The 14096-nt window shown below is 38.6% G+C and overlaps 1 protein-coding gene across 1 annotated transcript; it reads right to left on the bottom strand.

Moving 5' to 3' along the window:
• Positions 1–6758: 6758 nt before the first annotated feature.
• On the bottom strand, positions 6759–14096 carry LOC149847229 (RNA binding (RRM/RBD/RNP motifs) family protein). Its single transcript, XM_089998348.1, has 4 exons — positions 13920–14096; positions 8150–8218; positions 7954–8060; positions 6759–7075 (listed from the first exon to the last, which is right to left on the bottom strand). The coding sequence occupies exons 1-4, from the start codon at positions 14047–14049 to the stop codon at positions 6974–6976; spliced, it is 408 nt and encodes a 135-aa protein (XP_089854474.1). The 5' UTR covers positions 14050–14096; the 3' UTR covers positions 6759–6973.

The following is a 14096-nucleotide window of genomic DNA, read 5'->3' as shown; positions in this document are numbered from 1 at the left end:
TTTCTTAAATGAGTTAAAATTAGACGTTTCAAAAGATTCAGTTCAACTTTATTATGACAATAAAGCTGCTATAAGAATAATGCAAACAGGAGTTGATAGCTCTAAAAGTAAGCATATTGAAGTTAAATATCAATATATTCATGATATACTTATGAAAAATGAAATAGCAGTGGACTATATACTTTCAAGTGACATGGTAGCAGATTCGCCAACCAAGGCAATCACTGAAGATGTTTTCACTAGACATGTGAGTCAAATGGGACTCAGATATGTCTAAGTGGTGAGTGAGTAAAGATTACTCAAAAAGTGTGTATGTAAGGTTTCTGTTAAGAACAAGTATATAAATACAGGGTGAGTAAAGATTACTCGAAAAGTGTGTATGCAAGGTTCTGGTTGAGAACAAGCATATAAACATAAGAAATCCCTTATGGCCAAGTGAGAGATGTAAGATCGTGTGGCCATAAGGTGACTGTTGGGGGCTTTCCAACAATCACAATATTGAAATGCAAGAGACGTGTCTCTTGAGATATGAAGGGATTTCTCCCAGGGATTATGTCCAAAGACTTGAACTCTTCACAATCTATAAAATGCAGTGAAAATGATATGATTAACAGTGTGTTGAAATACAAGAAGTCATACAAGCATTCACGGTTAAAGTGAGAAAGCATTTTGCTTTGTGAATGAATGGAGAGTTCGAACTTCCTGGCGATTTCAAGCATAACTGCGAAGTCTTCATCTCGCTGCAAAACTGGTCCCATGCATATTGAATCCTTACAAAGATACGGCCTAACAAGATGTATCTTTGAATGTTCTGGCATTATGTTCCCTATAAATCGCCCACCAAACATTTAGGAGCCAACACTGCCAGACAAAGTACCAACGCTTAGGAAGCCGAGAAAAACCTTGACATAGAATGAGATCCCTTGAGAATAAAAGCTCTTGCACCTTAATATTGCACAAACACCAGGACATGCCAGAACAGTCGTTGGAAAAACTGGCAGGACCAAAGAATATGAAAAGAGGCCTCCACTGCTTACGCATTGTTTAGTGATAAACATATTTTGAGTCATGGGATGGCAATGCATAAACGGCTTTTTGAAGAGCTTCAAAAATCAATGGCTCTAAAAAAACACTGAAAGTTTATGATACAATAATAAGGATTGCTAAATTAACCATTGAGAACACATTTAAGGGTCACATGGAGCAAATAGAACTCATGCCTATGACCTCTCACTGGATAAATGGCGTTAGTAAGTCTTGTTTACTACCCAACGGCCACAACTAGAGGCTTCCTTACCCACGAGGATAGCAAACACTTGAAAACCTGTAACATTGGACCAGTGTATTGTCGAACGCACTCCACGTGTTGGTTTTGCACAAAAAATAGGAATTAACACTACTAATTCTTTGGGTGAAAAAGTAGTTTTTACAATCACGACTAACGTTGGACAAAGTGTTTGTCCACTTATAAATTACTATATATATATATATAGGGAGGGAGAGAGTTATAGGTGTGTGTGACCATATGTGAGAGCACAAAATGCACTCAATTTTTTGCTAATGTTTTTTTTTTTTGGCTTATGTAGATCTGTTCTACACAATCAAATTAGTAGGGATAGACCTTTGAATCATCTGTTTTTTACACAAAAGCATGTCTTGTATGGGTTAAAAATCAATTATCAGGGTATAAATTTCATTAAAAATGTTTTGAAAAGTTGTGAGAGACTTTTACATTTTCCAAAACCCTTAAGAAGCACAAAACCATTTCCATACAACCTACATTTCAAAGGTATTTCAGCATATTACAACCAAAAATTAGTTTTTTTTTTGCCATATTTGGCTGTAAAACAACATCCTTCCAACATTTATATAAAAAATTAGAGGTTTGAAGGTTTCCAACCGAAACAAGTTAGTCTTTTTTAGAAAAATTTGTCTGGAAAGTAAGGCCTAATTCAATTGCATTTTTAATCCTCAAAACTTTTGAATTTGATTTTGCACCCAAAAAAGCTTTCCGATAGGAGGATGTTAGATTTTCAATACATCAAACCATGCATTGATCCATTGAACAGTTGCAGAGATATGGCCAAAGTATCAAGGATGGATCACACGCCGCTAGTTGGACTAGTGGCAAGACCTTGTCTGTCGCCAGTCAATATGGTTGCAAGACTAGGTCTTGTCACTAGTCATCGGCAGCAAGACTAGGTCTTGCCGCAGAGGGGGTCTCCCATGCCTATAAATAGGTTCTCCTCTCCCCCATTTTCTCTATCTCATCTCCTCTCTCAAGCTTCCTCTCTTGAGAGCACTCTTGTGGGTTCCTTTTGAGGTTTTTGGGGGAACTTTTTCCTTGGGTTCCCAAACCTCTCGCACTCTTTAAAATGTTTTCTCTCCCCATCTTACTACCTTGAAACTCCTTTGAAGCCCGGATCGAATATCAAGCTTTACTATCGAGGGGACCTCGAGGTAATCTCTAATTTTTTTCAAATTTTCATTTGATTTTTTTGCTTTGTTGGAATTTTGTTTCTAAGATTTGGGTTTTTTGGGGTTCTTTTTTCCAATAAACCTTCTTTCTTGAAATCTTTAACACAATATTCATTTTTTTACATGAGAAAGCCCATTTTCCCACTAGATCATTATCATCTAAGGCTCAAGACATAGTCACCAGGCTAGATCAATGAGAAGAAGGAGCTAGGGTTTCCAAGAAACCCTAGTAAGTTTTCTATCCTACTTTCACATTTTTTTTCTTGCATTTTCTTTAAAAATCTTGCCTTCGTGAATTTTCTTAAAAACCTTAATTATTTACAAACTTTCTCTAAGTCAAACATACATTCTTTTGTCTTGGGTCTTGCTTGGGTGGGTCCACCATCCAAGCTTACCTCATAGGTACATAAAGGCATTCAAGAAAACCAAGTGAAAGACTTTCTCAAGTAAAGATCTCAACCTTGATCAAGTTACATCTTGCCATTTGAAAATGAACGACTTGATCTCATATCGAGCAACCTGATCCCATCACTTGAAAGTGGAGGTAGGTTTATAAATTTTTTTTTCTAAAAACATTTTCAAAATATTTCAAAATCTTGTTGAAAGAATTTTTTCAGCAATGCAATGTGATATATAAGATTCTCTTTTCAAGGGTTGAAATATCAACTATTGTGGATCCCAAATTTTGAAAACAACAAAAAAGGATTTTTCAAAAGAAATTTTTAATTTGGATAAAAAAATTTGAACCCAAACTTGAGAGTTTGTGAATTTCACTCTTTAAGTTGTATGTCTTTCCTCCTATGTTGAGCAGGGATCAACCACACAAGGAGCTTGAATCTTCAGCATAAGCTTCAGCTTATGTTAAAAAATATATTTGTGACAAAAAAAATGTACTCACCTTGATTTCTCAAAACCCTTTTCAAAAATCATTTAAAAGATATGAGATATTTATTTCAAGTCTCAACCATCATTCTCTACGAGAAAGTGAAGCGGAAGCAAGTTCGATTTTTGTAGTTAAAAGTCCATTATCAGGAAAATCTAGGTGCAAGATCCAAGCTACCCACAAAATAAAATAAGCAATTTAGATTAAGAAAATGTATAAGCACTTATACAATAAACAATAAAAAATACATATAAAATTGATGTAAATGAATAAATTATCAAATAGATCAAAAAACTACCTTTTTAAAACTTAGAGGTTTGTTGGTTATTTAGACATTAACTAGCAGACTTCTCCCAGACAAAGCCCCCTCTTGGGGCATGTATGATGACTTAAGAGTAGTTTCCTCTTGGTCCAACAACACCTTTACTTAGGTATGGTAGCCTAAGACTCAAGACAAAAGAGGAATATAGTGAGGGCAAGATCAGGGGTTCGTTCTCTCTAAGAACAACACTCAGACAAAAAATTTCTAGATAATCAAGTTCTAGGGATCAAACCCTATTTATAGGAGTTGAGGATAAGATACGAGACAAGGAGTTTTGTATTTAGGTCCAACCCAAATGGATTTGTGCTTATCCCATGGAGAGTTTTGCACAAGAAACACATTTAGGATTGTTAGGATATGATAAGAATAGGCTTATCCCTACATTTTGAGTATTAGACGGCAAAATGATTTTGCCTTCCCATAATAGAAAACAAAATATTTTGTCATTGGAAAGACAAAATATTTTGTTGTCTAGACTAAAAGAAGAAAAATCAAAGGGGATGGAAAAAGTATGTTGTCATCCCGCTATGAACGGCATAAAGATTAGCCATCCCAAATCCGGATAATAAGATGATTTTGCTATCCCAACACTGGGCTGTGAAGTAGTTTTGTCTTCACAAGACCGAACGACAAAATATTTTGTCATCCCAAGAGCAAATGCAAAGTGGTTTTGTTGTCTTAAAGTGGGTCTGCAAAATGGTTTTTCGACCCAAGACCAGATGACAAAGTAGTTTGCCTTCTCAAGACCGAACAAAAAAGTGGTGGTTTTGCCATCCTAAGGTCGGATGACAAAATGGTTTGTTGTCCGAAAACTGGATGGTAAAGTGGTTTATCGTCTAAAGATCAGACAACAAAGTAATTTTGTCGTCCCAAGACCGAATGACAAAACATTTTTCCATTTCAAGACTGGACAACAAAATTGTTTTTATATCCTGATATAAGTGAAAAAATGATTTTGTTGTTTAAAAATTTGTCAAGTTTTGGGGGAATTATGGGTTTTCTCTAAAATTCTAGAATTTTTCTAAGCTAGGGTGTGTGAAATAACCTAAGATTTTGGGGATATCTCTTCGAACCTGGGAAAACATTATTTACATAAAATATTAGAACTCAGACATCATAAAAAATTGGGTGTCTACAGATGCCCCTCTTTGTCATTAATCAAACATGATTAGATTTATGGCAAAGAAATAGACACCCAGATCTTTGCCAAATGAGATCGGACCAATAGATTGGATCTAGTTGAACAAAGTTAGGCCGATTTGAACACAAATGGGTTGTCATGGCCGTTTGGATCTTGTCGAACAAGGTCAGACCAGTTTGAAAATAAAAACTTGTTTGTTGATACCATTTGGGTCTCACAAACATGGTCAGGACAATTTGAAAAGAGGAATTGGGTTATCGAGACCATTTGGGTCTTACTGAACAAGGTCAGCCCAATTTTGAAAACAATTGACATGTCAAGACCGTTTGGGTATCGCTGAACAAGATTTAGCCAATTTGAAAAAAGGAACTAGGTTGTTGAGACCATTTAGGTCTCACCGAATGAGGTTAGGCCAATTTGAAAATGAGATCTGACTTGTTGAGACTATTTGAGTCTCACTGAACTAGGTCAAACCAATTTAAAAATGAGGTCTGAGTTGTCAACACCATTTGGGTACCATCAAACAAAGTTGGGCCAGTTTGAAAACAAATGGGTTGCTAAGACCCGCCGAATGAGGTCAAACCAGTTTGAAAATGAAAACTGGATTGTTAGATCGTTTGGATCTCGCGAATGAGGTTAAGACAATTTAAAAGTGAGAACTGGGTTGTCAATACCATTTTGGTCTCACCGAATGAGATCAGACCAATTTGAAAACAAGAGTTGGGTTATCAAGATTGTTTGGGTCTCATTGAATGAGGTCGAGCTAGTTTGAAAAGAAAATGAGTTGTTAAAATCGTTTGATTCTCGTCAAATGAGGTAAAGTCAACTTTTGAAAAAGAACTGGATTGTTGAGACCATTTGGGTATTGCCGAACAAGGTCAAGTCAGTTTGAAAACAATTGGGTATTGATCTTGACTTTTCTAAAGAGAAGGAGCTAGTGACTTTGAAGGTTGTTATGTAGGTTGCATTGTCTCATGAAGATTCATCTATATTATTAACTTACAACCTTAACCCTTTTAGTTATACAAAAGCTGAAAAAAGTTGGGCTTAAGGCAAGGGTAGCACAAGAGGTATAATGCTCTCATTTTTGCCTTGAAAGTCCATTTTAATTTTTGATGTCTGTTTTTTTTTTTTTGTAAAAAACTCATTGAGACAAATACAAAGGGAGATACACATCTACTTATGCATGATTGTAGACAAGGAAATTGACGATAGACATGTTGATAAACCAATGAGCTCACGAATAAGTTAGAGTTGCCCCAGTAAGAATTGCCTTGGGTGCTACTGGCACGGTTGGGTCACGACCTCCTCGTCCTCTTGCTGCTGGGTTATCAAAGGGAAGCCAGTTACAACTGGATGACACAAGACTCCTACTTAGGAAGACCAGTCAGACGCAAAGCATCCCGCGATTGGTCAGGGGTACCTGAACCAGAGGTGGTTCCCAGAATCTGTGTAACCATCTCAGAGAAGGCCACTTATCTATGTTTCTGTCTTCCTTCACTTCAAACTTTTGACTGGCTTGCCATGATATATGTTAATAGCTTGGATGAACAGGGATAGGTGAAACTGTCTACTATCTCAGCAATGCCTGCCCCAATTCTTACTAGGGCATTCAAAGATGTTAAGCTGTGGAGCTGCAAAAACTGCATAAAGTTTCTGCTCATTTGTTTGTAAACTGACTCATCTTTTATGTTTCTGTGACATACTGAAACAATATATTGGTTTTTTTATGTGATCTATATACTGCTTTTATGCTTCATTAAGAGGCAATTACTTTTTTTTCCTTCCTTCCAAGAACTCTCAGACCACACTACTGAAGTAAATATGCATCACGAGTTGCTTGATGGGATGTTCTGTTTGTATGACTTAATCATCGCCAAACTTCACATATATCAGGTACTAGTTTATGTCCCTCTCTTGCAAATAGATCATACTTTGTCCTTTTGATACCAATCTTCAATTAGGTAATAATTACTACTAGGACATAACTTTTGGGGGGGGGGAATATGTGTTCCAATGCCAAAGATGGACATAACTTTTGGGGGGAATATGTTTGCAATATAAGATCACGAATTCAGAGTTTCGTAAGAATTGTCTGTAACGTGTAACAGCATCATCTTTGCGACCTAACGAAATATGTATGGAGCGATCAATCATCACTTGATGGCGGTCCTCGGGCTATTGGCATAGCATCATCGAACCGTGGTTTGGGTTTTGCAATATCCACAAAGATCACTCTACCGCTCAAGATCTGCGAATCCAAATACAGAGTCAAACAATGATTTACGTATACGAGTAAGGACTTATTTCCTACAGGTTTCATTTGGACTCATTCAAGCGAATAGGCTTGGAGGAAAACCAGAAAAAAGTTGGAGCTGGCTAGGTATTAACATGTTTAGCTAGGTTTGACTACTAACCAAGCTTGAGCCACGCTAAGCAAGCTCATTTAAAAAGGTGGATTCCATGTCCAAGCGCAACACTATTATTTGTTAGGCCTAAGGGTGCACAAAAGAGTCGAGCTACCCGAGCTTGGCTTGCACTAGTTCGTGTATATAACTAAGCTGAGCTCAAACATAGGTCCAAGCTCGTTTATGTAAACAAGCCAAGCCTAATTAGCTCAATTAAGCTCAAGTAGGCTAGTTTAGGCTCATTAAATGTGCATACCCGCATATTACCCGCATATTAATGAGTTGTGCAACTTTTGTTGCATGAAAGTAAAATAAATAAATAAATAATTTCCTCAAAGATCAGGACGTTGGGCAGCTGTTAGAGAGATGGCAGGTTTGAAATTTGAATCCCAACCCCTCGAATTCTCAGTTCACTTTTTTTTTAAATAAAGTCAACTAACTCGAGTCTGGCTGGGCCTGACTCAGTTTACTCAAACTTGACACAAGCGAAGTTTGAACTTCGAGCTTGAGCAAGGCTGTTCAAGCCCTGATTGAGCTTGAGCTTGAGCTTGAGCTGAGCTCAAACATACTCTTTTTAAGAATGAGTTGAGCTTGAACAACCCAGGTTCACTCAAGCTTGGCTCATGTGCAGCGGTCAAGCCTGGTCCATCCAGGACAGGGCACTCAAGACTAATGCCCACTGCCGTGTATGAGGGAGAAAGATAATGGAGTTGTCATTCACCTTGCCATTCATTTCTGTGACAGCTTTTTCGGCTTCCTCTTCTGAGGCAAATGTTACAAACCCGTAGCCTTTGGATCTGTCAGATATCTTGTCCATTATTATATTGGCTGCAATACAACATGTTAACTATGTGAATCCGAGTTTAAGATATAAGACTAAACAAACATTTAGAAAAAAAATTAATGAAAATAAGTACCTTCTATAACTTGACCAAACTGTGAAAAAGCTTCAGATAACGTCTTCTCCGTTGTATAGAAAGACAGCCCTGAAAAATATTCCAACAAAGGAAATAAAAGTGAATAATAGTTTATTTCACCAATTGTAGGTTTGCAGGAGAGAGAGAGAGAGAGTCTCAATGGCTGACTGCTGCCACCCAAACGTCACCTCTACCTTTTTATTAACTCAATAATTCCCCAGAATTTAGTACGGTGCTCAAACAGGAAAAAAACTGATTTATGTACATTAAGATTGAATTTTGGTTTATAAAACTCACGTCATTTCCTTTTCTAAGAGAAAAAAACAGTACTTAAAAGGCAAAAAGATGACAAAGACCTAATAAGATGATCTGTATAATGCTGCAAGTCCAGCCAATAGAAGTACTTTCAGGCAAATATAAGGGAGTAGGGAAATGAAGTACAGACACATGAATCCAAGAAGAGATTGGGATGGCCTAACTTTGACAATATGCAGGAAAATTTTAGAATCACCTTCATCATTAATGTTCTTTCATCCAATAATCTTTTGGTTCTCAAAACTGCAAATATAGCGCTTGAAGGTAAGAATTGCCTGATTCCTCATCTTGTTGTATCAATGACTCTCTGATGCTTACTCCCGATGCTTCTCCACCAGATTCACAATGCCTTCAATTTTGGCTAAATTCAACAGTGCACTGATAGCGCACTGATATACGAGAATATCGACAGCAAAACATTGGAACATCTTACTCTAGCTGATACCAAGATTCATTCCTTGCTCATTTAGATAACATTATCTATAGAAGCCCAAGCCACTAATGGATTTCTCGCACTTGTGCCATAAAATTATTAGAAGAACAAGAATCCTTTTAGTAGCACACAAATTGGTCCATAACATACCCATTCACTTCAAACAAACAAATTGATGCATGAAGAAAGCTTGTGCAAAGCCAAATAGCCCACAGCCTCACTAATGCCCCATAATAAACAACTAAGGTTCTACGGAAAATCCCTATGCTAGAAATGATTGAGGTCTCCAGACTCTCCATCCACATGCCTGATGTGACACTTTAAGTGAAAACATGACTTCCCTAGAGCATGGGAGCTCCAACAGTCCTTTCCTACTCTGCACATGCCTCCTGGCAAATTGCACTCAGATTATGAAAAGTTGTTCCATACCTCAAGTGCTCATCCATGCCAACCTTCAGTCCTAAGCAAGTAATCTAAGGAGTTGACGATAGCCCCCTCCATACTGATGTTTACCTCCTCCCAGATGTGATTCAATATCCTCCAATTCGCTAAGTTTCTTTGTCAAGTTACTTGAAGAACGATATACAATGAACATGTGTATTCTAAGAAGGTCTAATTCCACAAGAAAGGAAAAATCCCCTTTTCTATGAACAAGAGAGATGATAAGCCCCTTTGACCCTTTCTGAATAACAAAGATGATGACAGCAAGCCATCTAATTCAAATGATCCTTTTTCAATACTGAGTGATCCAAAATCCACCTCCTTGATTTGAATCCCCGAAAAGGAAACCAACTTATGCAATAGCCTTACCAGCAATCATCTACATCAATCACCAGGCCAGAGGGTCCAAAGTCCCAAACAAGTCATCATCATAAGATGCCATCAGTGACAAGAAACATACACCAAAATGACCGAAACCATCAAAGGCAGCTAAAGGAATAAATAAAGCTTTGGCAGATACAATGGTGTTGTACAACCAAGGACAGTAAAATATGCATTAAAATGTGACACCTAAATTCATCAGACCAAACCAAGCTAATAGTTTGCCAAATATCCTATTCCAGCCAGAAAGTGCTTCTATGGATACTAATCCTAACCCAAATCATGTTGGGCAAAAAATGTCATAACACCTTATCTAACAACAGAGAAAAAATTGCACAACCTGAGCCATCACAAAAACCAAAAAAAAAAAAAGGAAAGAGGATTGTGAGATTATGTCAGCTCAAACATGCATCCACTCCATGCCATGGAAAATCTAGCATGTAACGCAGAAGAGATGTTGACCTAGCTTTACTCCTTGTTGCCAAATCTAGGATATGCCACCGTGATGACCATTCAACTGAGGAAAACAGAAAAAAGGAAGCCGATTAAACTTCAAATTCTAAAATCCATCTCGTACTCTACACCATCTAAAGCCTCTATAAATACTGCACAAACTGAATAGGTTAATAGAATGATTTGTCCAAGACACAAACAAGTGTTAGAGAAGATACATTCTTGAAGAATAAGGATGGCAGTGGACCGGGGGGAAATGGGCCCCCGCCCCGCCTCACCCCGTTTGGACCAGGAATGGAGGCGGGGACGAAGGTTAAAATCAAAACCCGTGCGAGGATGGAGGCAGGGATAGACTTATGCTTCCCCCCCCCTCTATCCTTGCCTTGCCTTCCCCCGCCCCGCCCCATCCAAAATCCTTCAAGGGATGGCAATGGACCGAGGGGAAATGGGGTCCCGCCTCACCCCGTTTGGACCGGAGATAGAGGACATGAAACGGGGATGGAGGTTAAAATCCAAACTCGTGCGGGAATGGAGGTCTGGATTTTGAGATGGGGCCGGGGTGGAGACCTTGTCCCCTGCCCCCGTCCCCGCCCCCACCCCCGTCCACTACCATCCCTATTGAGGATTCAAAGATCTCCTTGTTAATATGATGCAATGAAGCATTCTTCCACAACAGAAGTTAAAAGACATGATTATATAGTTCTTTAAGACAACATATGCCCTTAGTTTAAGCTATGAACCTATAAAACGTAAAGGTGATCACCAACATTGTCTTCAAGATATAACTAAGCCCAGCCTCAACGCTTTATTGAAATATGTGAAAGATCATAGGTCCATAGATACAGAAAACCAATTATTGCTAATCCCACAAGCACAGGAGATGAAAAGGAATGGTAGGCAATGAGATACTTAAACTAGTAGAACCTCCTCAGTTCACCCTAGTAGTTATTTGAGACCTTGAACCAATAGAACCTTCTTGATTTAAGACTCCTCACTCTCGTGCTAGGCAAATTCTCTCTCTTGTAACAAGTCTCCCATAGGGATGGCAATGGACCAAGGGGAAATGGGGCCCTGTCCCGCCTCGCCCCGTTTGGATCGGGGATGGAGGACATGAAACAGGGATGGTGGCGGGGATGAAGGTTAAAATCAAAACCCGTGTAGGGATGGAGGCGGGAATGAAGGTTAAAATCAAAAACCCGTGTAGGGATGAAGGTGGGGATGGACTTACGCTTTCCCCCGCCTCACCCCGTCCCCATCCCGATCCCCGCCCCACCGCGTCCCCATCCCGATGCCTGCCCCGCCCCACCTCGCCCTATTTGGACCGGGGATGGAGGACACGAAACAGGGATGGAGGTTAAAATTCAAACCTATGCGGGGATGGAGGTCTGAATTTTGAGACGGGGCAGGGGTGGAGACCTTGTCCCCCGCCCCGGTCCACTGCCATCCCTAGTCTCCCACTTCTCTTACCTGCACATCCTCTTGTCCCTTGTGATAGAAAAGGAAGAAAGGTACAATGAAAAAGACAAATTATTTCCTAAAAATAGATTCAGTGATTTTAGTCACCTTATCTTATTCCATTTCTCACGGGATAATAAACACAAACTATATGGACATCACTAGCATACTAAGATCTTATGTGTGAAAGCAACTTGGAGCTTGGCTTCAATTACAATTGTAAACCAATGGATTGAAATCATAAATATAGGAACTAAAATCAATAATCTCTCCTTTTATTATTCAAATATTAAGAAACTATCTGTAATGACTACACATTCACTATTGTGCTTAATACACACACATATATCCTGAAGAGCCTTTTAAGAACATAACCCTCACTTTCGTGCAAGCATATCAAAGTTTGCCAAATATCACAATTGTAAAACCTTGGCATCACAAAGCATATATAACAAACTGCATGAACTACACCCCAAACTGAATATACTACACATTAGTCCTCTAAAATCCGTATGTGTTTTATAAAGTTGGTACATGGAAGGTCTTATGCCTATATCTCATTTCAACAGAGATCTACAAATAATAAGTTTCATAGAACACCATCTTACATATCCCAACTTTGCATCTATTGGCCCATAATCCCAGTATGCAACCAGGTTGTGGGCATATTAGAAAGACTTAAGATGCTTTCTTTTAGCAACATGAGCTGCCATAAGTCAATCAAATCACTTTTCAAGTGGCTCACCTACTAAAGAGGACTGGCATACATACACATACAAACATCCTACTTGCTCAGGCCTCACGATATATGACACCCAAGTTCCCAACTCATTCTAGGTTATTTTCTCTTGGAGAATTAGAAATATCAAAATATGACCACAAGTAGAATATGATGGATCCTTTTGAAAGCACATAACTACCCTACCTGAATTTGCTATCCTGAAACAAGGAATAAGCACCTACTGAAAGAATGAATACAAGTAGGGATAATGACAGCTTTTGCATCATAGCCCAATTGCTCTCCACTTTTCTATCTTTTTTTCCTATATCTAAACCAAAGTAAGTAAAACACACAAGAGAATCACTTTAAAAGCTCCAAACTCACATTTAGTGGTGAAACAATGCAAATCAATATCTCATCATCTGTCATGCATATTGTAGAGTAATAAGCTCAAACGAACATCCTACAAAAGAGGCAATAATAAACCTTAACAAATCTCAGACTTTTACAGGAAGCCTTTGGGTTAACACAATCTTTGCAATTTCCAGCTTCTATATCAAAATTTGCCATCTCTGGCACTTACTTTCCACTCCTAAAAACACCCTTCTTGAAATCCAAATATCTTCTCAACTATTGAATCGATGCCAGCAATCTCCCAACAACAGTATCCGACCTTAAATAGGACTACATACATCTTTTTTCCCCTTTTAACCAAGCTGGGGGTTAGCCCCTGTTGGATCGGAACCTGTGATCTCTTGGTTACGATAGTGCCACTGTTACATCCAGCTGTAACATTTCCCATGTACATTCATTTGGTTTATGAGATAAGGATTCTCACATTACAAGGCATTAAGGTTTCAAACAGAAACTCTTAAGACAATACCGACCAGATTGACAAACGGCAATAAAGCTACAATCTTTGACGGTTCATAGTTTTTTTTCATCTTTTGTAATGAAGGAAAAATATTACTATATCAACACAAAACAGGAGGTGAGCAATCACCTCAAAAGGCCTGGACCACAAGTGTTCACCAAGCTACAATCTTGACGGTTCATAGTTGAACCATCCAAACAATATTCAACGCTACCAGGATTGCTTCTTTTAAACACAGGAGGTCTACCAAAAAAAAAACACTAGAAACACTGAAAGGCATGACACTTATTAACCATGAAGATGAATTTTAAAAGACACCCATCTAATAATTTCTAGCAAAACAAGGAAATTCACTTGAATTCATGATTAAGAACCAGAAAAGAAAAAAAAATCCTAATATTGAACAAGCATCACCAAACTCCAATCTTTCCAATTCTTGAAAAAACAACAAGACAAACAAGCCGTTGGATATCAATAGCAACCACCATTAATTTTCTAGTTCTACAATCCGAAGCACACTACTTTCATTCAACCCTTTCGGTCCACTCAAGGAGCAATTCAAATCCAGTGATCATTACACATAAATCCAATAACAAAACATACAACACCCCATATAAACGACCAAAGCAGAACAACAAAAGAACACATCTCTAAAAGAAAAGGAAAAGAGGAAGAAAGAAAGAAGAGGATGGTGTACCTCCAACGAACAACTTGGAGGCAATCCCCCTGCGGAAACTGAGTTGCAGAGGCGAATGGTGACGGTGGGAGGCGTTAAACGAAGATGGGTTTCGAAGAAGACGCCCAAATCCTCGCAGTACCGCCGCCATCGGCGCGCTTTGACGGGAGAACGTTGCACGTTTTGCTCCGGGAGAGG

This window comes from Nuphar pumila, chromosome 2 (genome assembly GCF_984573655.1).
Source record: "Nuphar pumila chromosome 2, dmNupPumi1.hap1.1, whole genome shotgun sequence".
Classification (NCBI taxonomy): Eukaryota; Viridiplantae; Streptophyta; class Magnoliopsida; order Nymphaeales; family Nymphaeaceae; genus Nuphar; species Nuphar pumila.
This window is presented reverse-complemented; position numbering and strand designations above follow the sequence as displayed.

What these genes read in the sequence shown, in the direction of transcription:
- LOC149847229 (XM_089998348.1), bottom strand. Translation starts at nt 14,049, where the DNA reads ATGGCGGCGGTACTGCGAGGATTTGGGCGTCTTCTTCGAAACCCATCT. An exon ending in CTCCAAGTTGTTCGTTGGAG is followed by an intron (nt 8,219 to 13,919) that starts GTACACCATCCT and finishes AATATTTTTCAG; the next exon opens with GGCTGTCTTTCTATACAACG. An exon ending in GTTTGGTCAAGTTATAGAAG is followed by an intron (nt 8,061 to 8,149) that starts GTACTTATTTTC and finishes GTTGTATTGCAG; the next exon opens with CCAATATAATAATGGACAAG.